Source organism: Aplidium turbinatum, chromosome 1 (assembly GCF_918807975.1).
Source record: "Aplidium turbinatum chromosome 1, kaAplTurb1.1, whole genome shotgun sequence".
NCBI classification, from domain to species: Eukaryota; Metazoa; Chordata; class Ascidiacea; order Aplousobranchia; family Polyclinidae; genus Aplidium; species Aplidium turbinatum.
In genome coordinates this window covers 31,867,125-31,891,968 of record NC_137472.1, presented here as the reverse complement: position 1 = coordinate 31,891,968, position 24,844 = coordinate 31,867,125, and the positions used below count along the sequence as shown (strand labels likewise).

Here is a 24,844-nt window from a genome sequence, read left to right as displayed (position 1 = left end):
AGTCCGAAATTAAAAATTAAATCCATTCTCATTGTCTTACAACAATCATTTTTAAACCATCATCTCAACACTTCAAGACAACTTTCCATTTTCACTTTACTACGCTGAAGAGATCGGAAGATCGAAACACTGGCCACTGTTCGTAGTTACTTTTAATAATGTCTTTTTAGACATTCTTTTTGGACAATAATGTCTTTTTAGACATTACTTTTAAAGGAATAAAAAAAGAGTCAAAAGACATGTCAATTTCACTTTGTGTGGAGCTACATGTACTTGAGAGGTTAACTGTTATTTTTTTTATTCACTTATGGATTCATTCATATCAGTTTGTATCCTCTGTGGCAGTGGCGCGGAACTATTCTTCTCTAGGGGAGGGCTGAAGCTGCGGTAGTGTTGTGAGCTTCTGGGGGGCTTCGCCCCCCAGACCCCCCTTATATGGGGGAGCATTTAAGTCTGGTAGTAGCTATTATCGGTCCTCTCCTGTGTGTAATTAGACGCCAAAAGCACACACATTGTATAAGTTGTAACAAACGAAGAACGGCAACAACAAAAGCAGCTGTTTAGGAAATTCAAATGAAAACGAACAAATTAGAAAGTGATGTGAAAACGACACTTTGTGGAAATGAGTTCTCACACGCTTCCGAAGATTGCTGTTCGCTCAGGTTTTTCTCTATGAGCTGTGCAATGAGCTTTTTGACATCGACAGTGTTCAAAATGTTTTGGTGGACATGCATCAACGCAAGACGAGTAGGCCTAAGTCTTTTTTGTGTCATTTACCTTCTGAACCACATTTTCAGTCGTCATAGAGCAGAAAAAGAACTTTCTGATGATGCAGCTGAAACCGGGAGGCAAAGGCAGAGCTCCACAACTTTTCACGTTTCTTTGAAAAGATCTAGTCTTCGAGGGTTTGTTGCGATAGTATCTCAGCAACCTTTTTAACGGAGTTTGCGGTTTTTCCACTTACAATATCGCTGAGCAAAGGTAAGTTCCGTTCTTAAGCGATCTTTTCTAATGGCATCGGGTAAGCTGATCTTAGTATCAGATTCTCCCCCACCGTTTGCACAGCTGAAAAGGGCCTTCTCTCTGTTGGCTGCTATAAGCAGACCCACTTGGTAGAATCTTCGATCAAGCTCAGCTTGAACAAAATCAAGGGCTTCGATGTATTGCCGTTTCCACACTCCTTCTTCGCAGACGCTTTACATCCGATTCCTCTGTGTTTCGAAGTCTTGCTAGAGTTTTGCTCACTTGGGGATTCTTTGGCGTCTTTAGGTTATTGGCAGACGCAAAGACGTTCGCTGCTTCCGCAAGCATGGAAACGGATTAATCTTTTCTGAGATTTTTGATCCGTTTGCAGAAAATGATGCTGATCCAAAGATGAAGAAGCAGAGATCTTCTTGTTTTGGAGCTGTCTTGCGACGGCTTCTGCAAACTGAAAAACTTCACCGCTGCAGGTAATCGCAAAATAAAGCCACATCATGCGTGCTTATTTTACCAAGCTGAATATCTTTGCACGTGCGTCTCCTTTCATTGCACTATCTTCTGTCATGTGGGTCAGACATTGCAACAGCCAAACAGGGGAGGGTAGCACTTAACAACGTGAGCGAGGGCAGAAGCACGAACGCACCAACGAGTAGGAAACAAACCCAGCAAATTGCAGGCAACTTCATCGGAACCAAAAAGTGACATGAACAAAGATTTACGTTTAGACGATCGATTCACGAATTACAACTGCAACACCGTGAACGAAGTTTAAGGCATCTGCAATAAGCCTCACCTCCTTTACAACGTCTTGTAAAATCAAATCGAGAGCATGATTGCTGCAGTGAATGTATAACGATCCAGAGCATAATGATTTAAGTTTGCCCCGCCCTCCGTTATAACAACCAGATCTCTTGCTGTTTTATGCTGCAAAGTGGATATTGCAGAATGATGTCCAATAAACGATGGTCCGCCGTGTTAGTAAGGAGGGTGGCTGGTACCGCTACTGCGAGGTATTATAGCTCCCTATGATTGACGACTCTTATTGCGAATGATGAGCGCGACCACACGTAACAGGAACTCGATTCATCGTAGCAGCAATTATTGCTCGAATAATTTTCTGAAGATATGTTATGTAGGCTACCTTAAATTTTCAGAATTTTCTAGGGGGGCTGAAGCAATTTTAGAAAATTCCAGGGAGGGCTGAATTAGCTCTAGGGGGGGCTGAAGCCCCTTGAGCACCCCTACTTCCCGCGCCCTTGCTTCTGTGGATCCTTCCCTAGTAGCATGGGCCAATCCTATAGATGTTTGCTGGTGCACCCCTTCGTTTTCTTTGAATTTTATAAGGTTATAGTTTGAAAATTTTCTGGGTCTTGAACAATCAATGGTGTAGGAAGATGAGAGTATGTGGATCATCGGTCACCCAAATTGCACAATTTATGCATTTAAAAACTTTTGCTTTGAAAACTCGAATGCAAGACAAGAAGTAGTGGTGACATTCCAAAAATACGTCACTAATGAGAAGTCGATATTTTTCAAAACCTTGTGACCAACAAAGTATTTGCAAACGCGTTTATGACATCATTATTGTTTTGTTGATGGCATCAAATGTAGCCTGCTGTTCGGTTTTCAATACTCAGCTGTCAGCGAAAGTCAGAAAGTATAAAATCGGTTTGCTGTTCAGCAACGTTCAGACCATTAATTTTAAGGATAAAGGTATTTTTATGAGTTTCTGCATTAATAAAATCTCTATTGTTGTTCGTTTAGGTTTCAACCGCACTCATTGAGCGAGGTATTTGAACATTTATCGTTTGGTATTGTCATTATGACATTCCTACATTATTTATTATTCTTTATCAGCACTAATTTAAATATGAGACCTAATTATTTTTTCTCGACTGAGGTTAAGAAAGACAAAAATGTTGGTTTGATAACAGCAATTATAAGCAAGAAATTTTATGAGACAGAATAAAAAAGTAAAAAGAATGTGTTGCTGGTCTCAAAATTTCTAATTTTTTGCCGACTAGCATATTTTTTGTTCATAAGCCTATACTTGGGCTGTATAAAACAATCGTTGGCTACTGTAGGCCCAGGTAAACCACTCGCTCGAATAATAGGTCTATTTTTCACTTTTGGCTAGTCTAATTTCTAGTGGGCTACAGTTTTCACCGGTGTTGAAACTACGCGCTTTAATTTCAACCTGACCAACTCTTTTCAATGAGATCTGATTTTGGTGAGTTGGTTAGCCTATGAGTTTTATTGAAAGCCTATATTGGTTATGTTGTAAAGCTTTGAGGCTTACCACAAAATTTCATTCCATTTCGACGGAAAATCTTTTGCCTTCTTTCATATGGACATCGTAGCAATTTGGTTTCGCAATGCGCTTTTCTAGAGTCTCCTTCAAGTCAGCAGTTGTGAACTGAGCAAGCGACAACTGAGCAAGTGACGACTTAGCTACAACGTTTGAGCAAGTGGTTGAAGTTGATAAATGATAAAACTGAGCAAGTAACAACTAAACTTGGCATGTCAAAAGTTAGCAAAATGTACTTGACAAGTATAGCCGTAGGAGAGTAGAACCTTTTGGGGAGGCAAACAAAATTTGCTCAAATTTTGTCTTTCCAAAAATGTTTTCAGAAACGCAACGTTACTCATAATTGCTGAGGTAGTGTAGTCTAATAACTCCACAGGCATCAACTTGGCCGTGTGCGAGAAAACACAGGCAAAATAACGTACACCAAAATAAGACTGAATTAACTTTTATCTACTGTACATTCATACACCTGTCTTTGACCCAATTAAATAAATCGTCAAATTGAAACTTTCTTGTGGCACAAAAAAAGGTAAATATTAGGCCTACCTGGATTCAACAAACAATTTGAACTGAGATTTTCAGCAATAATTAGACAACAGTGGCTGAATATCCATGTCGCCAGATTAAGTGAAAATCTCCAGCCTAATTGCAATAACAGGCCAGACCAAAAGTATCCCAATCTCTTAATTATAACGATACTCCACAGAATGAACCATTGATAAAAAAAAACTAAAATGACAGCCTATTTACTTATCAAACCAGTAACATTACTTAATTTATGCTACTTCAAACCCCACAGCCTGAAAAGAATTTGATAGTTTATCATGCTACACGCATCAAACTTGCACTTTTAAACAAAACTACTTCTATATACCACATAGTTAATGTTTCTTTCAGAACATCATCACAGAGATATTCTAACTTCAAAATGAAGCAGCAACAGTAGGCTTAGGCTAAAAAAATGACCCATAGGTAATCCTTCAAACTTAATGCTTGCCAAAAGTATAGACCATATTACCAACAGCACTGTCCGCATTCCCTGATGAATTGGGTGACAAATTAACACAATACTTGCCTTTATTGTCGTTGCTAGAATACGGTTTATTGATGGTAAATAGCTGAGCATATCAACCCTAGGACAGGCAAAGTTAGTTGCTGGGATCAAATACTCACAGAAGTGGTGTAAACTATATGCGGTCTCACAACTGTTGATTTATAAAATTTATGACAAATGTTTAACTTGTTTGTCCATATCTAAAAGCTACCTTTGTTGTATTTAAGTTAAGTTTGGTGAGCATAGCATTCCTCTTGGTAAGATTGATTTGTCCAATAAGTGGATATTTTTGCCCAAATACTTTTACAAACATTTACATCATTGGGATATAAAAAAAAAGGCAAATAGACCTCATAAGGTTACCAGTAGCTTACCCAGCAGGGTTTCAAAATTCTACCAATGAAGAAATGTAGGCTAGTGTGTACAGTGTACACCCCAACAAATATCTGTAATAAGTCCACTTCAGTTTGCCACTTGCATTATTTTATTTTTAGTTTCTGATGATAGTGAATCGAAACTTAACATTCTGCCCAAATTGCAATACTAAATTTTCTAAAAGTGTCGATGCTGCATTTTATATTGTATTTTATACAAAATACGGCCCTATAAAACAAATATACAAAGTTACTAAACTGGTAGAATGTTGAAAACTCATGATAAGAATTGATTTTTTCAAATACATAGACATTTTTGCCCAAATGGATTTTAAAAATAACTTCATTAGGATATTGAGAAAAAAGCAAACAACCTCATCAAATTACCAGTACCCAGAAGACTTTTATATCTTACCGGTGAACAAATGCAGCCTACATGTTAGTAAATATAAGTAATAAGCTTCCCTCTGTTCGCCAATTATGCTCTTTTACACTTATTTTTGCAGTTGTCGAATAGAAACTTATCACTCTGCCCAAATTGCAATACCACATCCACATGCAATAGTTTCCAAAATCGATAATACATTTTATATTCATTGGAAAATATTAATGTATCTCATACATTATAATAATTATGTAAAGTTCTTGAACTTGTAAGATGTCGAAGCATGGAACGATTGATTTGCCCAAATAACTGGACATTTTTGCCCAAATTGCGACGTTTTTTTTTCAGCAGGGGGGCGACCGTAATCTCCTAAGGCTATGTTAACAAGCGATGACCAAGCAAGTTCGACGTGAGCACGTAAATCTCCTTCTCTCACTTGGCAGTAGCTGAAATGTACCCTAACTGCTGAGTTGTCGCATGTCGAGTAGTCTGACAACCGCTTGAATAAAAGTGAAGATAAAAGTGAGCTGTTTTTGTTTCTAAATTCCCGGGCTGATTCAGTTTGCTTATCCGCCCCTGGGACCAGTGAGCATCAAATGGACAAACCATCACCGCTTCAATGTGCCAATGATAGCCTACCACAGCATCATCTGAAGTGTTTACATAAGGTAGCAAGACAAGGTGGTGCGTTTTGATTTTTTTGAAACAGTAGCGGAAGTAACAAAGAAAGCTTGAACATGACAGAAGAAAAATACAATAGTTGTATTTTGCAAGAGCAAAGTACGACTAATATAGCTTATCTCTGATTATGGCGCTTTTTGTTGAAAATACAGAAAGAAACGACCAATTTTGGTAACATCTAAACTCTAAAGGAAGGGTAAACTTTCAATATTAATGTGCAGGATCAATTCATGACGGCAAGTGGCCAGTTCTACTCAAATGAGAGTTCGAAAAACAATCGAATATCAAGGGAAGGAGTTCCACCGAAATCTGTATCGAGAGACCATGAACTGAGTTCCGCAGGCCCGTAGCCAGATATTTTCAAGGGGGGGTTCCAAATCCAAAAATATGGACCTTTTGAAAACACTTTCATCTTGGCGTGTCCACAAGCAAGCAATCAAAACTTAAGAAGCGGCAGTACATAATAGCCTAAATATGTACCAACAAACAAAACAAACTTCAAATTGTCAATTATAAAAAAACGAAATAAATAGGCTACCGTACAAATAATTTTCACATTAACAATAGCACATCTACAGTGGAACCGACAGGGGCGCCGGAAGCGGCGGCAGATGCCCTTTTAAGGTCATGCATGGCCAGTGGCCACCTAAAGATACGGCCTGATCTGTCACATTTTGCAGAAATTTCCAGGTTTTTCTAACTTTGGGCGAACGTTTGAATAAATTTTTCTAAAAATTAGATTTTTACGCTTTCTTTACTCTTTTCCCCAGATGACACAATAGGTTTTAACATCCTCACATGTTGAAAAACAAAGAAAATTTGATTTCGAAGACTTTAGTCAGACTGTTAATTTTTCAACAACAGTCTGATTTTGCATTTTTCAACTTACTTTTTCTCATTTGCAACTGCTTCCCCGAAGCAACAAAAAAGTTTTATGTCATTAGGAAACTGCAAAAAGTAAAAATATCTCAGCTGTAATCAAAATCTGCAAAATGTGACAAATGAGGCCGCATCTCCAGGTGGCCATGAGTCATGTAAGCTACTGCACAATTTGCAATATAACAATTTTTGGGCCACTGGTGGTCCACCTGGAATGTTCAGTGGTCCAAAGAAAACTTTATTGGTTCACATTATGGACATCAATTGCAATGGTCTATGGAATTTTTTTCTTAAAAAAAAAGGTCCATGGGACAAATACATGTAAGCTTCAGCAAATTTCAATGTAATTCAGCTTAAAGTATATCCCACAATATCCACTAAACCAGGGGTCACCAAACTTATTTCTCTGAGGGCCAGATTGCTGCGAGATTAACAGCTGCGGGCCAGATGCAAATTGCGAAAAGATATACAACTATTAGGAATCTCCATTGATTTGAATTGAGCATAACAAATAACAAAGTCAGCGGTGGAATAGCAAAGTTGTGCTGAAAATCGAAAGGTTACTGGAAAAGTTATCTCCTGCTGTGATACACTACAGGGCATCGTGTTCTTGAAAAAACATTACATCTTTCAAAATTTGGCCTAGGCTGTCCCCATTTGTGGTGGCCTAACGATAAACAGCAACGTCAGTCCTCTACAAAAAGTTTGGTAACTTTTTTCCTTGACAGTTGTAGTGCAGCTGTTATTTCCGCAGCACGTAGCGGGCCGGATGAAATCAGTTCGCGGGCCGTAGTTTGGTGACCCCTCTAAACCAATGCGTCCACAATTCCGTTGCCTGTTCTCACGTCAACTATCTTTTATCACGAGAACTGTAGGCTATTCATATAAGATTTTATCAATAGAATTATCCAGAAGGTAGAATGCAAGAAAGATTGACTATTACATAAACTCTGTATCCGAGAAAATACGAGTTAAACAACTTACGTCACATTCGCTAACACAAGGCATTATGACGCAGCAATGATCAAATTTTAAGACTTTACTATTGTAGGCTACAATCAACCATTTTATTTTTCGTTATTAACGCGTCAGGGAAGAAAATGTTTTCAATCTTCCATTTATCTTCTAGAAACCTCTTATTTAAAACTATCTGGAAGGTTTCTGCTGATACTGTGATCGTATGTACACCACACCTTCTCCAAAATGTGGACCTTTTCGGCTCAAGGGGGGGTTCCCGGGAACCCTGAGAGCCCCCCCTGGCTACGGGCCGCCATGAAGACACACCACGTGCTGTACTAGTTTTGGTAATTCAACTTTATTTGAATGAAATGTAGGTTGGTTGCGACTCTTGATCTAATGAAAACGACACATGTTTCAAAGTTTTCAGTCTAGGACCATTTTTATTTTGACTTTATTTTTATCAAATTTTGACTTTATTTTGACCTAACGAAATTGCTTATTTGTAGAGGCCACAGTTCTTCCTTGAATTGATACCAGTTACCCAAACATAATATTTTGTCGATTTTAGACCCAAATGTGTTCAATAAAAGGGACTTGTTCAATGAAAGTTGCCTTGATTGCGATGCCTGTTGTCGCTCCAATCCAGCTTGATAGCGTTTACTTTTCCTGTCGCTTTCAACAAAATACTTTTATCTCAATTCACTATAAACTCGCAAAAATTCACCTTAAATCACCCCCGGGAGTTGCATTAAATTCACCAGGAAAATCTCGCCAAATCTGTCTAACTTTTGCTGAAGACGATTTAGCTTGCTTAGGTATTTTTGTATTACAGAATGTCAGTAAGCTATTTCTAAAATCCAAACTGTTGATTTTCAAAAAGATCGCGTTTGTGAAGAGAAAGTGTTTTATAAGAACTATTTAAATACGTAACAATGAATAAATAATGGACAATTTGTGATAAAAGTTACTGCTCATCCAAGTGGGCATTGTGACATATTTCCTGTTTTTGTGGGTTAATATGGCTTAATTGTGTCGCAGTTCCTGATTTACAATGCTTCCACGAGGATTTTGACAAAAATTACTCTCAAAAAACACAAAAAAGTTTGTCAAAAGCCATAATTTGACAAATTTTGACTTTATTGAAAATTTTGACTGTATTGTCAATTTTGACTTTATTTTGACCTATAAACTTCTTGGAAACAGTCCCCTAGGTGTTGAAAACAACTTTATTCTTTGATTTGTGGGCAGACGAGATCCTTAAACAATTTTGACTTTTGCGGGCCCTAGTTTTCACCCATTTCTATTACAAAGCAGGTAGAGTTGTAATGCAAAAGTGTAAAGCTTTCATTCTTCTTTGTACTTATGTTTCGATTGCTTTAAATTAATCACAAAACTTGTCCAGCAAATGAATCTAATTTTATATTATTCAACGTCTGCAGACGTTGAGCAATGTAAAAAAGACTGATTTGCGAGCTAGATATTACAAAGTAACATTTTCACGAAGTAACATACTTAACCCATATCCTCTAAGAATCAGTTGAAACTGAAAGCGCCAAACGAAGAGTTGGGAGCATGTTAACCATGTTAACGCCTTTTAGAATCCATTTTTTTGGTTAATCTGATAGTGAAGCGTGTATAGTGAAACTTGTAGCTAACTATATTTGATCCCTATAAAATTATGAGTTAATAACTTTCGCGATAACTACAGCAACGTAAAGTTTGTTTTTTTTCTTCTAGAAATTAATTGCTATCAAACGCCTATGAATTAGAATAAAATTGAAAAAATTTCACACAAAACTGAAAGATATCTTATTGAAGTAATTCTAAGCAAAAATTAAATTAAAGGTAGACTTACAAAAGTTTGTAATTATTTTACTACCGTCAGCTTAAAGCAAAGCGATTTATATACACAGGCCTTGACCACGTGTGAACTAGAGGCCTGACTAAAGGCCGATGTAATTCTGATTTTGAAATCTAAGCTGAATTTACTTTATATCCCTTTGAAATGATGGTTTTGAGAATGATCCAATTGCCAAAGTGTGGTTACTGAATCCCAAATCACTGAAAAAAAAACTAACTTTAATAAAATGACAAGTTTTACTCAATCACCAGTGTGGCCAGATCCTTTTTGGATTTCCTGCACAACTGCCCGAATCTAGTTCATTATTTGAATGGTAACAATAGCACAAAAGTGACTCAAATTCATAAACAAAATACACACAAAGACTATATTTATTAACTAATACTCAAACTATCAACTTCTACTAGCGATTTTGGCTGCTAACAGATCGGCTTTCAGTCAAATTTTAAGCTGCATGGTGTCATGGCCTGTGTATAAAAGTCGCTATAGCTTAAACCAGGAGTCAGCAACCTACAGCTCGCGGGCCATATCCGGCCCGCCAAGAAAAATCCTTCGACTCGTATTTCCTTTACAAGTTATAGTATTATATGGCCCGGTCAGTGGTATAGTATACGGTAATCAAATGGGAGAACAAGTAGTACTTTTCATTTTGGTAGCCCAACGTCTTTGATTTGCAGCGTTTCTTTTGTGTAAATAAGGAACTCAACATAAAGCGCCATTATGATACGAAACATATTATTCTTTTCAAAGTTAATGGGTCCAACAAGGAACGGCAAAGTTAATTAATTAAAAAAATAGCTTAAAGCAGCAAGTTTCTCTGTTACAAAGGAAAGGAAAACCAATGAATCAGAAAATGCTTTTGCTAGCTACAAGGTAGCGCAATTAATAGCAAACGACAAGAAATCGTATACTGATCTGATGGCAAATTTGGGAAAAGATGCATGATGGATGTTATTGAAAACATGTCAAGAAAAAAAAAAAACTATTTTTCATATATAGGTTTTTCAGCAAGAACCGCAACTTGACGAAAAGAAGAGTTGTCTGAAAACGTACAATCTAGCAAAAAAGTTATTGCAGATGTAGGTACGGTTCTTCTCAATGACAAGAGATGAGAGCACAGACTAAGACGCCTGAAAAACGGCGTCCCACAGGGATCGGTACTGGCTCCACTTCTTTTCAACATCTACACCCACGACCTGCCAACCACGGTCTCCGCAAAATACGCTTATGCGGACGATCTGGCAATTCTCCACTCCACAAAGTCGTGGGAAAATCTAGAAGACACCTTGAGCCAGGACATGCAAACCATCTCAGCTTATCTCCAGAACTGGCGACTGAAACTCAGCGAAACCAAAACTGTGGCAGCAGCTTTCCACCTACACAATCGGGAAGCTGATCGTGAGCTACATGTCCACAACAACGGAAAACCTCTGTCCTTCTGCCCCGAGCCAAGGTATCTTGGGGTGACACTAGACAGATCGTTCACATACCGCCACCATCTGGTGTCACTGCGCAAGAAACTGACATCCCGCGCTGCATTACTGAAGCGCCTGGCAGGCTCTAGCTGGGGGGCGAGGGCTGACACTTTGCGAATAGCAGCCTTAGCCCTTGTCTACTCTTCAGCAGAGTACTGTGCGCCTGTCTGGTGCCGCAGTGCTCACTGCCACAACATCGACACTGCCATAAACAGCGCCCTGCGCACAGTGACCAGGATGCCTGCGTCCCACACCATTGGACAATCTCCCCATTCTCGCTGGCATCCAACCTGCTGAGCTTCGTCGCGAAGAAGCCACTCTGTCCCTCGGTCGACGGGCACTGGAGCCTAATCATCTTCTCCACCACAAGATCTTTGCCTTCCCAAACGGGCACCCCCGCAGACTGAAATCAAGACACCCATTCGTGCCAGCCGCTCGGCTTCTGATCAACGAAGCTGATGAACAAGACATCTCTGCGGCTACTTGGGCGGACCATAAATGGAATTCTGAATGGAGGTCAAGCACCACCAGACTCCATTCATTCATCCCCGATGCCGACACACGCCCCATCGGCTTGACACTACAGAGACAGGCATGGGTGCGCCTCAACCGTCTCGTACGGGCGTCGGGCTTTTCCGCTCAACCATGCACCAATGTGGAATGGCTTCCTCCTCCTCCTGTGAATGTGGTGCCGAGGAACAGACCGCAGACCACATCATCAATGACTGTACCATCTTCAAGCCACCTAACGGAGTGGAAGGTCTGCGCGTCATGGATGATAAAACTAAAGACTGGCTGCTCTCTAGCAGCCTTCCAGTGTAGTCCGAGAACATCGTGAATCTGGGGTGGTAAAAGGATAGACCCTCGGCCCCAGAAGCTCAGACGACGAGAGCACAGACACAACAGATAGGTCTACAGCTGAGCTGGTAGTATTTGTGCGTTTAGTAAACAAACATTTTGATGTTGAAGAATTTGTTCAGATGATTTCTTCTCTAAGGATATTACTACAGGATCCGATATTCTGAGGGTATTACGTCAACGCCTTGAAGTCATGAGTCTAAATTTATCAAACTAGTAGGCTAGTAGTAGGCTACGACCCGCCAAGACCATGTAAAGTTTGGCTTTGGCCGCTGTTAGAAAAAGGTTGCCGACCCTTGGCTTAATCTGATCCTCCGAGCAAGAGGGTACAGGTGAAACACGATTTCTTTGTTGAGCACGCTTGTGTTGCATCGTGGCGTCATGAACTGGCTGTAAATTTTGATTATTGTAAACATTTCAGTAGTTTATTTGTAATTAAAACCTGGCGCAGATACAAAATTAACTTCTGTCATTAACCATTTGAAATCGGCAAAGTTACTTAGTTTGACATGATATTTTTTGGTTATACTTTTGGTCGATTTTGGCGAAAATGTTAAACTAATGTTTCTTTTTTGTTAATATTGGCTTTTGTTTGCTTATTTGCTTCTAAATTATTGATATTTTTATTTGTTGGCTTATTTGTTGAAAAAAGAGTTTGCATATAAACATAGAACAATTACTACAACGCGATCTTGCTTTGTTTTACTTGTACCCTCCTGTTGCTAGTGTCAGTTTAAGCTGACAGAAGTAAAATCACCCAAATTTCGCGAAAAAAATAATTTCTCTCGAAAAAACATAACTCCTTTCAAGTTGCACCTATAGATTAAAGCTTAAGCATTAAATAAATAAAAAAAGATATTAACTTGCTTTGGTTAGATATTTATGAATAATATCAGGCAGTTATTCACATTATAAGGACGAACATGAGTACAATTATGTTATTCACATGATAAGGACTAACACGTAATTTTTAATTTATTTTCACGTTATTATATTATGTTAAATGGCGTGTAGTTGTATGGTTTTATTTGTCTATGGTTCAAGAAAATCACCTCTTTACCAAAATTGTATAATTATTTATGAATATAATTTTCTACACATTTATAACTCATATGCAAAGCAATAGCTATTGTGCCTCACACTAGACCTCTGCTATGTTTGTCATGTATTGTTTTTTCGTTGTGAAGATCAGAAATAAGAACAAACTAAACTGAACTGAAAGAACGATTTAAAATTACTGGAACCTCTTTACTTTAAACTAATATTTTTAAAACAATTTTTCCCAACCAAACTTTAGCCAACTACACCGAAATAATATTTTGTAAGTAGCCTAATATAGATATTAAAGTTGATTCCCGTAAGTTGTTTTTCACGTTACAAAGAAAACTCGATATACAGTACAATAACATCGATTTACAACTTAAATTGATTATTTTTTATAGCAACCATCTCCAAGGACAGTCGTCGGGCAAGCTCGAAGATTTGATGATCCCCAAGTTAACCAAGAACAATCAAGCGAAGTCGAACATCAACAGCCACAAGCTTATCAGATGACAGATGTTCCTCATGGTCCATTGCAACATGTATGTAATTTTTGTGCTTTAAAAATGTTATATGAAACTTTTTTAATCAAACGTAGGGGAAATCAGGTATGAAAGTAACACTTTTTATCTGAAATGTTTTGTTTTTTTTTGTGCAATTTTTTTAAAACTTCACAGCGATTGCTCATAGCTTAGTGCTACAAAATGAGACCTTTAGCTTTTTGATTCTGTTATAGTATGTCGGCCATGCTATCGCTTTAAAAATTGCTACACGTTTGTTGCAGCCATACCCTATATAGCCTACCGGGTATTGTTGTTAGAACACAAAAGGATGGTGTCGCAATCAATAAGTATAGCCCACAGGGTAGGCTACATTATGTGTCTTGACGGAGCGTACTGTTTTATTTGTATAATTCTTACGAAATGTGGGAAAAACTAACTGGAAAAGGTGATCTGATGCTATGACACTTCCTCAAATGGGCGATCTACCTAATACAGAAAGCAATCACTAAGAAAACAAATCAATAGCTTTTTGTCCATAGTCTGGACCTTAAAACGTTTGACCATGCTAACACTCACAATAGAATTTCAATAAAATTTATTTTGTGTTGTGGAACCGGTTTTCTTCTATTAGGAATCGTCAGCACAACTGAGTCGAAACAAAATTTAGCCTACAACATAAATAAATGTCAGCACAACTGGACCAAAAACAAACAAAAAATTACATATTAATTAGATAAAAATGTTCATGACTTCCATATTCTTTTCTTTATTTTTTCCTTTTTCAAAATTTTAATATTCGATAGTTGCGTTTTTGCTAAAACAATGAAGATAAGGAAGAAATAAAGAAAAGAATATGGAGGTCATGAACATTTTTATCTAATTAATATGTAATTTTTAGTTTGTTTTTGGTCCAGTTGTGCTGACATTTATTTATATTGTAGGCTAAATTTTGTTTCGACTCAATTGTGCTGACGATTCCTAATAGAAGAAAACCGGTTCTACAATACAAATTAAATTTTATTGAAATACTATTGTGAGTGTTAGCCTGGTTGAATGTTTTAAGGTTCAGACTAAGGAAAAAAAGCTATTGATTTGTTTTCTTACGAAATGTTATTACCAGTTACTGTCCTATAGTGACTTTGATTGCGAAATCCTTATTATGTAATATACTTGGAGAAGAAACAGTGCAAGACTAGAAGATTCACCGACTAGATCAGTGGTTCCCAACCTTTTTGCTGTCACGGACCCCTTTAGACAAATTATTAAATCTGCGGACCCCTACCTAAATTTTGCCTGAAACTCAATTAACATACTATTGACTATTGTAATAATTATGCTACTCAACTACTGTAGCCTACTGTCATATTGCATTGCCGTTATGACTCCTGCGGAAAATATCAGGTTAAACAGTTGCTCAAATAAGAAAATGAATGAATTGTTCAAGAAATGTCAGCAGTATTTGAATATTAAGGTGACCCAAAGTGCCATGCCGAAAATTTTTCAACGTAAGCAAATTTAATGAGAGGGCTGTTGTTGCCTTTCCTGAACTAAACGACTGAACTGTGCTTGAGTTTTTGACAATGCAACACGCATGTCATCTTCAACGTCCAGGCGATTTCGATGTTTAATTTTTATTGTAACAAGAGCTGAGAATCCTGCCTCGCAAAGGTAAGTGGTTATGAATGGTAACAAAACAATAATCGCTTGCTTTGCCAAGAATGGGTAGGTTTGCAGTTCTGAGCACTAAAATTCTTCCACAGTTTTTGAATGAAATTTAATGCGTAATAATTCTTTTGATCTCAAATCAATTAGGTCATCTTTACTGAGATCGTAATCGCTAATGTTGCTCAAGTCAAAAAAAAGGATTTCGAATCCATGTTACAACTTCGTGCGGCAGGTGTTCTAAATTAAAATAACGTTGAAATGAGATTTGCAGGTTTCCAAGTGTGCGCAAAATTTTTCTCTCATAGAGATCAAAAGAGTACATTCTCTTTGAGTTTCATGCATCAAGATAAGATCTTCTAACATTGGAGAGTTAGCGTAATTACCTGCTTCCAATCTGCGTTTCCAAACCGGCAACTTGGCTAAAAACGCTTTCAGTTTTTCAGCTGCATCAATTATTGTCACACCTGGTCCTTGAATGCCACGATTAACATTGTTAATATGACCAAAAATATCGGCTAAGTAGGCCATGCCGCATAGAAAACTTTTACTCTCAAACAATTTTGAGAGGGGACTTCGTTTTGCTTTCAAAAGAGTTGATACCTCATTTTTGTAGCTGCTGCAGTCGTTTTAAAACTTCTCCTCTAGATAACCAACGTACCTCAGAATGATACAAAATTACAGAATGATAACAAAAATACTTCGTAATCTGACCCTACTTCTTGACAGAGCGCTTTAAAAGTACAGTGGTTTACAGCTCTGCTTTTGATGAAATTAACAACTTTCACGCAATTCGTCAGAATTTCTTTGAGACTTGCTGGTAAAGTTTTTCCTGCTAAGGCGTACATGTGCAAGAAGCAATGGGTAACAACCACGCGAGGAGCTTCGTTTTTTGCTAAAGCAGCAAATCCGGATTTGTTTCCGAGCATAGCTGGTGCTCTATCCGTGCATATTGAACAATTTTTTTTCCAAAATTCATCAAGATAATCACGGACCCCCAAATGCTTTCTCACAGACCCCCAAGGGGTCCGCGAACCCCAGGCTGGGAACCACTGGACTAGATCGAGCAATTTGTCAGGTAGTAGGTTGATATGACGTCACAAAGATGTTTACGTGTAGTAAATATTGACCAGAACAATAAATCAGAATCTATTGCTATTCACAGCTATTTTGATTATTTGTTGGAAGTGCTGAACCATTCGTTAAAGCCTTTCAAGAATTTTCATCTATCATCTCAAGTAGAACTATTTGATCATTCATTTGACTGTTTTACATTTGAAATCCCAATAAACTACGTCACCAATCTTTCCCAAATCTCTTTTTTGGTAAGAGATAGAAAGAACCGTTACAGATGGTTGTAGCCTAACACATATTCAAAAACAGTTAATAGTCAACTGGAAAGAAAGTAAAATGTTTCTAGAAAGGAAAATGTCACTTAGCCACACAAGAAAATGATGGTAGGCCTAGGATTACGCCAGGCTTGGAAACATTTAGCCGCTCCGAAAAGTACCATATTTAGGATGAGTGAAATAGTCTCAATGATTTCCATCAGAATCGCAATTTGGGCAAACAAACATCAGTCTGCCTTCTGTGCATGCTTGATGGGCCGGTAATTTACACAAGGAGTATTTGATCCAATTTTTACCAGATTTTGAGTTTCCGTATGCAGATGACGCAGACATGTTCAGTGTTTATTGTTCATCCTCTTTTAACGTTGTGTTACAAGCATACCCGATCTTATCCTTCATCTTCAGCTAGGCCTAGCAACTTCATGGCTTCAAATTAGAAATACAATTGCTATACTAAATTACATCTATGATGAATTACTTTATTGGTATCAAAGAAAAACCATAGTGACTCAAACAAAATAACTAAGAAAATTCTGTAAAATCTATCAAAATTTACTTTTGTACCTGAAAAATTGATTTTCTTTAACAAAATTTTTGTCGTGACACCAATCGCTTCAGAAACGGCACAGACGTATACAAAAACAAAGCAAACGTAATAATGCAATTAAGTGAATTGTATGATGACAATAAAAGAAGAAAAATTGAGTATTACAACTATACTAGCGTTACTGTCATACCCGGTCTCCCCTACTGTCATGTGCTATGCTGCACTTTTTAATTTAACCGTTACAGTAGGCTAATGTAATTTGAGCTTAAACAAACTAAACTTTTTGTTGTTTTTTTGTTGATGGCATGTAATCATAGACAGAAAATAAGAGATACTGCGTGTTGCAATATCACGATTTTTTGTCAAAAATACTACTTTGAAAACTAACGAGTAAAACTTGATTAAAATAAAATTAATAGAAAAGTTATTGTGTAGTTCGACTTTTTTTTTGTTTGTTCGGTCAGGGTTATGGTCAAAACTATTTTAGCACATCAGAAATGAAATGAAAATTAGTGAATTGTATTGAATAAAAAGAGAGAAAAAAACAACAATCAAAAAGATTGATTGCAACATGGGAGCTTCCTTGCATCGCTTTTCGTTGCTGCTTAAAAAAATTCTATCTGTGGCCTGAGCCAAATACTCTGCCGATTAATTTAAAAAGCGTAACTTTTTGTTTCTGCATATAACTTTATATTTCTTTAGCAATCATATGATGCTGGATCCCAAAACTTGACTGGTTCATTCCATTCTGGAAGACACAATCCGGAAAATGTCCAAGGGCGCCTTCAATCACTACCTGAGGAGCCAACGCACCCGCACTCCAATACAAACCGATCATTTGAAAGAAGTCCTCATGGGCCTGCTGTGGTGAGTTGGACACTCTTTACGTGAAAAAATCAATTAAAGATATCGTAACCTAGAAAACGTAATTAGTACAAGAAAGTAGCAATTTAACTTCGCAATTACAGCTATTTCAAACAGTGGTAGGATCTATTAAGTTTGTGTGATTTACAATTCTACACTTTATTGTGTTTAACCAACTCCTCTAAACTACTGTACTGTAATACCTAGTAGAATTTGTCAAAATGTTTTTATTGATTGTGCCATCTTACTTTTAACATGACAATTTCCTAACCACAGTCGCCTTTCAAAAGCAACCATGACCAACGTTCTGTCAGACAAAGGGCAATCGATGACCCCCAAACACCTTTGGAGAAAACACTGCAATGTACCTTTCCTTCTGGATCTATGAAGAAAACTCCTCTATCGAATCAATCAGTTGAGCACCGATATTTGGTAAGCATTTCGTATAAAGTTTGATGATTGCCATTGTTTTCACCAACAAAACATACATCGCGGACATCTAACAAACTAAGGCAATATCTTATGTCAAGCGCTAAAGTTCAAGTAGTCATTCGAGCTTTAATTTCCAAAAAAAATTTGTGATGTCACTGCTGATATAAAAACCTCGTATCTTCTGTAGCTATTTTAGTTAAGCAATCTGAATACGGTGTCCATGGATCAGTCTTGGCACCCTTCTTTTTAACATCTATATGCACGACATACCATCTACAACATCTGACAAATATGTATATGCTGATAACTTGGCCATCTTGCACTTTGCGAAAGCCTGTCAATCATTAGAAATGTCGTTGAGCCAAGACATGACGACTATATCAGGATACCTTCATCAATGGTAACTGATGCTCATCGAAAGTGAAACGGTAACGGCCACCTTCCATTTCAAAAACAGGGAAGCAAGACGTGACCTGAAAGTGACTTTGCCTAGAGCTGGCATACCTTGAGATAACACTCGACAGGTCACTTAGCCTACATAGCTACCATCACCAAACTAAAGTCACTACGAAAACGCCTGACATGTTACGTCGCTTTGCTGAAACGTTTGGCAGGCACAACTTGGAGTGCAAGTACTGACATATTGCGCATTGCAACCCTATGTTTGGTTCACTCCACTGCTAATTACTGCTTCCCTGCATGGTGCCACTGTACCCACCGCCACACACCAGCCAATCAACGATGCATTGCGTACTGTGACTAGATGCCTGCGCCCAACTCCAACAGAGTGCTTACTAATCTTTGCAGCCATCCAACCTGCTAAGCTTCACCGCAAGGCAGCCAATTATACGCCTGGCTTGCCGGGCAGAAGATCCTAACCATTTACTCCACGCAAAACTCAATTGCCCACAGGAATCTTGTGGGCAATTATAGTTCAGACACCCCTTTTGTACCAGCTGCCCTTGAATTGCTACAACCATTCAGTGATCATACCACCAGTGCGGCACAATGTATGGACTTGGGATATTGGACATTACACTTGGAATGCAGCATGGTGCGCCACCGACACCAAACTCCATGGTTTTATACCTCAAACGGTGGCGCGCCCCACTGGTATGGACCTGCCCATGCCGACTTGGGTCAAGCTCAATAGAATTCAAACAGGAGTCGGCTGCTTCCATTCCAATATGCACAAGTGGGTTTGACTCCCTCATCGGTTTGCAAATGCGGCACGGAGGAACAAACTGTTGACCATGTCGTTCTTGAATCCTCCAATGACAAGGCACCAATTAGAATGCATGTCGTAGCAGAACAGGACGAAGCTACACTCATCTGGCTTTTCATTACTTGTCCTGAAATCCAAACAACTCTGTCTCACACGAAAGAAAAACGGGGTGTCGGTATTCGGTTTCACATCGTGTCTTTAAATTCGTTGCATTTTTTAGATTACTTTTTTAAGTGGTTATACTTTCACAGCAATCTTCAAGAACAGCGTATGAACATGAAACTGAGGGATCACACTATCCCCCCGATTATGGAACTTCACATTTGCTTCATGACCAATATCAAAGCGTAAGTGATTTTTGTGCATACGAAGTGTTATAAACAAGTAAATAATATAAATATTATTACTAAATGAAATATCATATTCACCTTGATGCTTTTTTCTGTGTGCAAGTATCATTTAGGAAGAAAAAGCGATTATGGATTAATTACTCTATTTCAAATCGTGGTGGTTTTATTTTCAATGTATTCTCTGCTTTTAAGTTTCAGTGAAAGATTGCAATCAACTTTGCTTTAATAGGCCAATTGGTTGTTTGCAGCCCATCTCTTTGGCCCTAATATTGCTCATGAGCCTTAAATATCAATACTGACCTGTAAAGCATAGCCATGTGAGAGCAATTATAGCGCTTTACGCGTTTTCTGGATACCTTTTGAGATTCTGGCCTCCAATCAGATCTGTACTGCACTTGTGGTAGATCAACACCACTTGTCCGCAACAACCTTGTTCAAGTAATGTTGGAGTGGTGGCTCGATAAAGCTGCGCACTCTGATACATTTATCCAGATGTCACATTTGATTTACAAAATAAATGTTCAAAAGTTTATAGTCAAAAATTCAAAACTTAATGCTTTGTTTTTTACTGTTTTTGGATTCACATGATTTTGTTTCTTCCTCTTGAAGAGTGTTAGATACAAACCTCTTGTTATAGCATTTCCATACTTAAATTTTTGCATTGTAGGTATAAATAGTGGGATGAATTTGATTGCGAAAAGTTTATGTGAGACGGGTAAACGCATAAATGTCAGCCTATTTATCCAGTTTAAAATAGTAGTTTTGGGCGTTTAAAGCAGCTTTGCATTTTTCAACGCTGACTAGAATACCTAGCTTAACGCATTGAAATTTCCTCTTCTAAAACAGGTCAAGAGGGGTAGTTCATGAATAACTGCGTTTTTCGGGGTAGTTTATGAATAAATCTATTATGTTATTAAATAGATTTTTTATGAATATTAATACCCTACTTAATTTTTGACAATAATTGGCTGAGCGATTTTTATGAGCAAGACCTGACGAAAAGCTGATACCAACAGCTTCGCTATTGATGTACTGCTACAATGTTGATCACGAATTGATCAGGAATCTTCCCGGCAATTAAAGCCAAGACACCCCTTTATACCAGCTGCTCTTGACTTATTACAACCATTCAGTAATCATACCACCAGTGCAGCACATTACACAGAAGACATATGGAACATAGCATGGTGTGCCATGGATGCCTAACTTCATGAACAGCGTTACCTGCGTTACCGTTACCAGCATTTTATACCGCACGCGGTGGCGCGCCCCTCTAGTATGGACCTGCTCCGACGGACTTGGGTCAAGCTCAATAGAATTTGAACAGGAGTCGGCCGCTTCCATTCCAATATGCACAAGTGGGTATGGCTCCCTCATCGGCCTGCAAGTGCGGCGCGGAGGAACTAGCTGCTGACCATGTCATTCTTGAATCCTCCATTTACAAGGCGCCAAAAGGAATGCATGACGTTGCAGAATTGCACGAAGATACGCTCACCTGGCTTTCCATCACCTGCCCTGAAATCTGAAAAATCCTGTCTTCCACGAAAGAAAAAGAAGATCACGAACTTACGTTTGTAATGTTTAACTAAACAGAACTGATGTTCTTATGCTGTTTTTATTGCAGAAGGCATGCATTATCCATAACAAAAAAATTGTTATTTCAAATACTCTAACTATAATTTGCCAAGAACTTCAAACCGTCATGTAAAACTATGTTCAGCGTGTTTCTTCCATTGGATCGCCTAATCAAGCGGATCCGCATGTTGGTCAAAACTGTTACCAGGAAGTGCAGCATCCTGCAGCTTCCCAGCATTTGCATCCGAGTTATCACTCATCTCCTTCGCATCCGAGTCATTTTTCATCTCCTTCGCAACCGGGTCATACACCATCTTCTTTGCATCTGGGTAATTTACCATTTTCCTCGCATCCGAGTTCTGAGTCTGAAGAAGAGCAAAAGATGAAAGAGCTTAGCTTACAACGACATGATCCTGGTCGTGTTTCAATTGATAGACCTGACAACTACGTACAGCATCAAACATCATCATACGGATCAAATACGGTATGTAATCTTACGCGTTCACCATGTATTGCCAATATTCAATTACTTGTTTTACTGGTACATTCTTCAAACCACTCTTTTATTAATATGACCAGTTGGAAGCAGCTGACTAGATCACCAAATGGTCTTTCGCTGCTACTGGCTAATCAGATTGAATTATTCCACACTGAGCCTAGGCCTACTTATGTTTTACTCTATGTTTATGATGTATGCTACCTGTGTACCGTGCTATAATAGAATCTGATTGGCAAATAAGAATATTTCTCTCTCTCTCTTGTATGTGTGTATACCAACCGACATGGAGTTGGTGATGGAAAGGCAAGTTAAAATATGATTTTCATGATCTCTATTTGAGAAATTTTACTTCTCCCTTCCAGCTTTTACTAACCATGTTCAAACATGCTGACATATAGTAGGCTACGTATGCGAAAATTAGTATTTAGCTGTAAACTTTAACAAGCCAAAATGGTGTACAGTGTTATTTGATTAGTATCGTTCGTCTATACTTTGCATTTCTACCACTGCAGATGTGATAGGGGATATTGAAATGTTATACGAAAAATTAGAGCTGGCTTCTTCAAATAAAATTGGAAGACTACTTTATGATAATTCACTCGGCTACGCCTTTACATGACTGCACTAACACTGTTTTCCTTGTGAAGTTCTGAGAACAACGCTCATCTGCGATGGATACAACATTATGTAAAAGCACACACATTTTAATTATAAAATATGAAAAGATTTTTGTCTGAACAACGTGACTAAATTTTTTTCTAATTGGCAACTCTGGGACAAGAAGTGAAAGATTAAAAGGAAATATAAGCACAAAACTATTGCAACTATATTGCTGCAGACCAAGACTCACGAACGGAGAAATGAGGTCCATGCCAAGAGAACTTCTTGTGCCCCTGTTTTTAGCTCGTTCTTTTGAGCAAACACAAATCTTAAAAAGCTCCCACACTTTATTTAGACTACTTCACAGTGTAGATTCTAACGATCTGTTTAAGCCTGATGCTGCGAGTTAGTTGCGGCAATATCGAATTACGCGAGCTTTCGGAACACAGTTCCCTAGTCATGTGCTATGACGAATGGTGTGGAATTCAGTGAGTGGTTCTTTCATGTGGCTTTTTGGTTTAGCTTGAGGCTGCCGGCTGTTGAGTTTCTGTGCTGTTAGGCGCTATTGCTGTGAAATTTTGTTGAATCAGTTGTTAATAGATTAGGTGACGTAGTTCTTCCCTTTCGGCACGGTTGTTGATTTTTGGATTTTGCCTGCTTTGCCGGATTTTGCCCTTGAAAAACAGACATTGCGAAACCAGACAAACCTCACTCTCTACAGACGATACGTTGACGACACATTCTTGCTGACAGTCAACAATAAGGAAGCCTTAGCCATCCAAAATGCTCTCAACCAAGCACACCCAGCCATCAACTTTGAAATAGAATTACCAACAGCAGACAACACCATCTCACTACTGGACTTCACCATAAAAATCGACAAAGACGGCACAGTCCACCACGAGTTCTACCAGAAAAAAGCAAAGGAAAAACTACTCCCACACTTCGACTCGGCCCTTCCCACAAGCAGTAAGAAGACCATACTCTTAAACGAAATACAGAGAAGAAGGGATAGATGTTCTTCACCCAATAAAGCAGCACCACACCTGACTGAATTCGAAAAGACAATCAGGGAAAACTAATACCTCAAGGACTTTCTTAAGCAACCACCCAGACGACGACGACACCGACAAAGCAGACAACCCCCACCTCAGACACCATACAACCCAATACATTTCGAATTTCCTTATTTGAGCGACGACGGGGATCGTAAAATAAAGAAAGTCTTCAAAGACCTGGACTTGCCAGTCCGCCTCTTTCGACGCTCACGAACCCTCCGAAACGCACTTACAAAACCACAAAAATCCGAACCTTGCCGGCTGCAAAGCTGCCAACTACGGAACGACGACATGTGTACCACCAAGAACTGTATCTACAAGATCCATAGCCGTACGAGATCAAACCATTTTGGGGGGGCAGAACGTAAATTTGCCCAAATCTGCACGCTTTTATAGAAATTGCCCAAATATAATGTCACTGATCATTTGACACATAGTTTTCAATAGAATTATTACTTTCTGCTTCCTGGCTTAAATCCATAACTATTGGTTCTTTTTTGTAATCAGAATAAAACCTTTTTTGCACACTGTAGCCTACATTCTACTTTATATCTGTACGATCTTTTTCTAGAATCCATTGCTTATCTTAAAAATAACTTACCTATCTGTGTTAAAACACCTCATTGAGTATGCATTCAAGTGCTTTAATTAATTCTCCATTGTATAATATCTATGCCAATGAGGTAATACCAAAATTAAAATAGGCATACACATCCAGATATAATGTTTTAGGTATGTTGCTCTCATAGTCAAATTTCTGCAGTATTGCAGGCGCTTGCTAACTGCTGACATCAGAACCAAGGGCTATACATCTGCAGTAAACTATAGTGCGGTACACATAACCAATGCATACCATCGTGCAGCAGTAACTGTTGAATGTTTGAGTTAAAAACTATAAAAATATGCTTTCTATATCAGGGGTGTGCAACCTTTATTACAGGAGGGCCAGATATAAATAACTGGGTGAAACCGCGGGCCGCACGTTTATTTAACATATGATTTCTAGTAGTTGCAGGCACAAAAAAATAGTTTTTTTGTTATTCATGTTATTCTTATATTAGGGGTTATCTCCTTCCAGAAATAATAAGTTAGGACGCATAAATTTCTGAAGAAAACTGCTATTCAAATTTATTGTCACACTGTCTATAAACGAGCTCAGTGAGAAGTTTGCAGCTGGCTTCTTTTCCCGACGGCTTTTTCTAAATTTACTTTAATGGAAGTGATCGCAATTCGAAGTCCATTTTCCAAGTGTTCGTCTGTCAGAACCGATCAATAGGGAGATTTCATAACGCCCGTTTTAGAAAAAAATGTCCGCACAAATAC

The 24,844-nt window shown here is 38.3% G+C and overlaps 1 protein-coding gene across 1 annotated transcript in view; it reads left to right on the top strand.

Annotated features, from left to right (window-relative positions):
• The window catches only part of LOC145764840 (uncharacterized), a 48,739-nt gene extending 25,194 nt beyond the window's left edge, over positions 1–23,545 (top strand). Inside the window, exons 17-22 of the mRNA XM_082576527.1 lie at positions 13,259–13,399; positions 17,621–17,785; positions 18,059–18,214; positions 19,691–19,786; positions 21,510–21,848; positions 23,150–23,545. Of these exons, the coding sequence (XP_082432653.1) occupies positions 13,259–13,399; positions 17,621–17,785; positions 18,059–18,214; positions 19,691–19,786; positions 21,510–21,848; positions 23,150–23,545 (1,293 nt within the window). The remainder of the gene's footprint in view (positions 1–13,258; positions 13,400–17,620; positions 17,786–18,058; positions 18,215–19,690; positions 19,787–21,509; positions 21,849–23,149) is intronic.
• Positions 23,546–24,844: the final 1,299 nt, after the last annotated feature.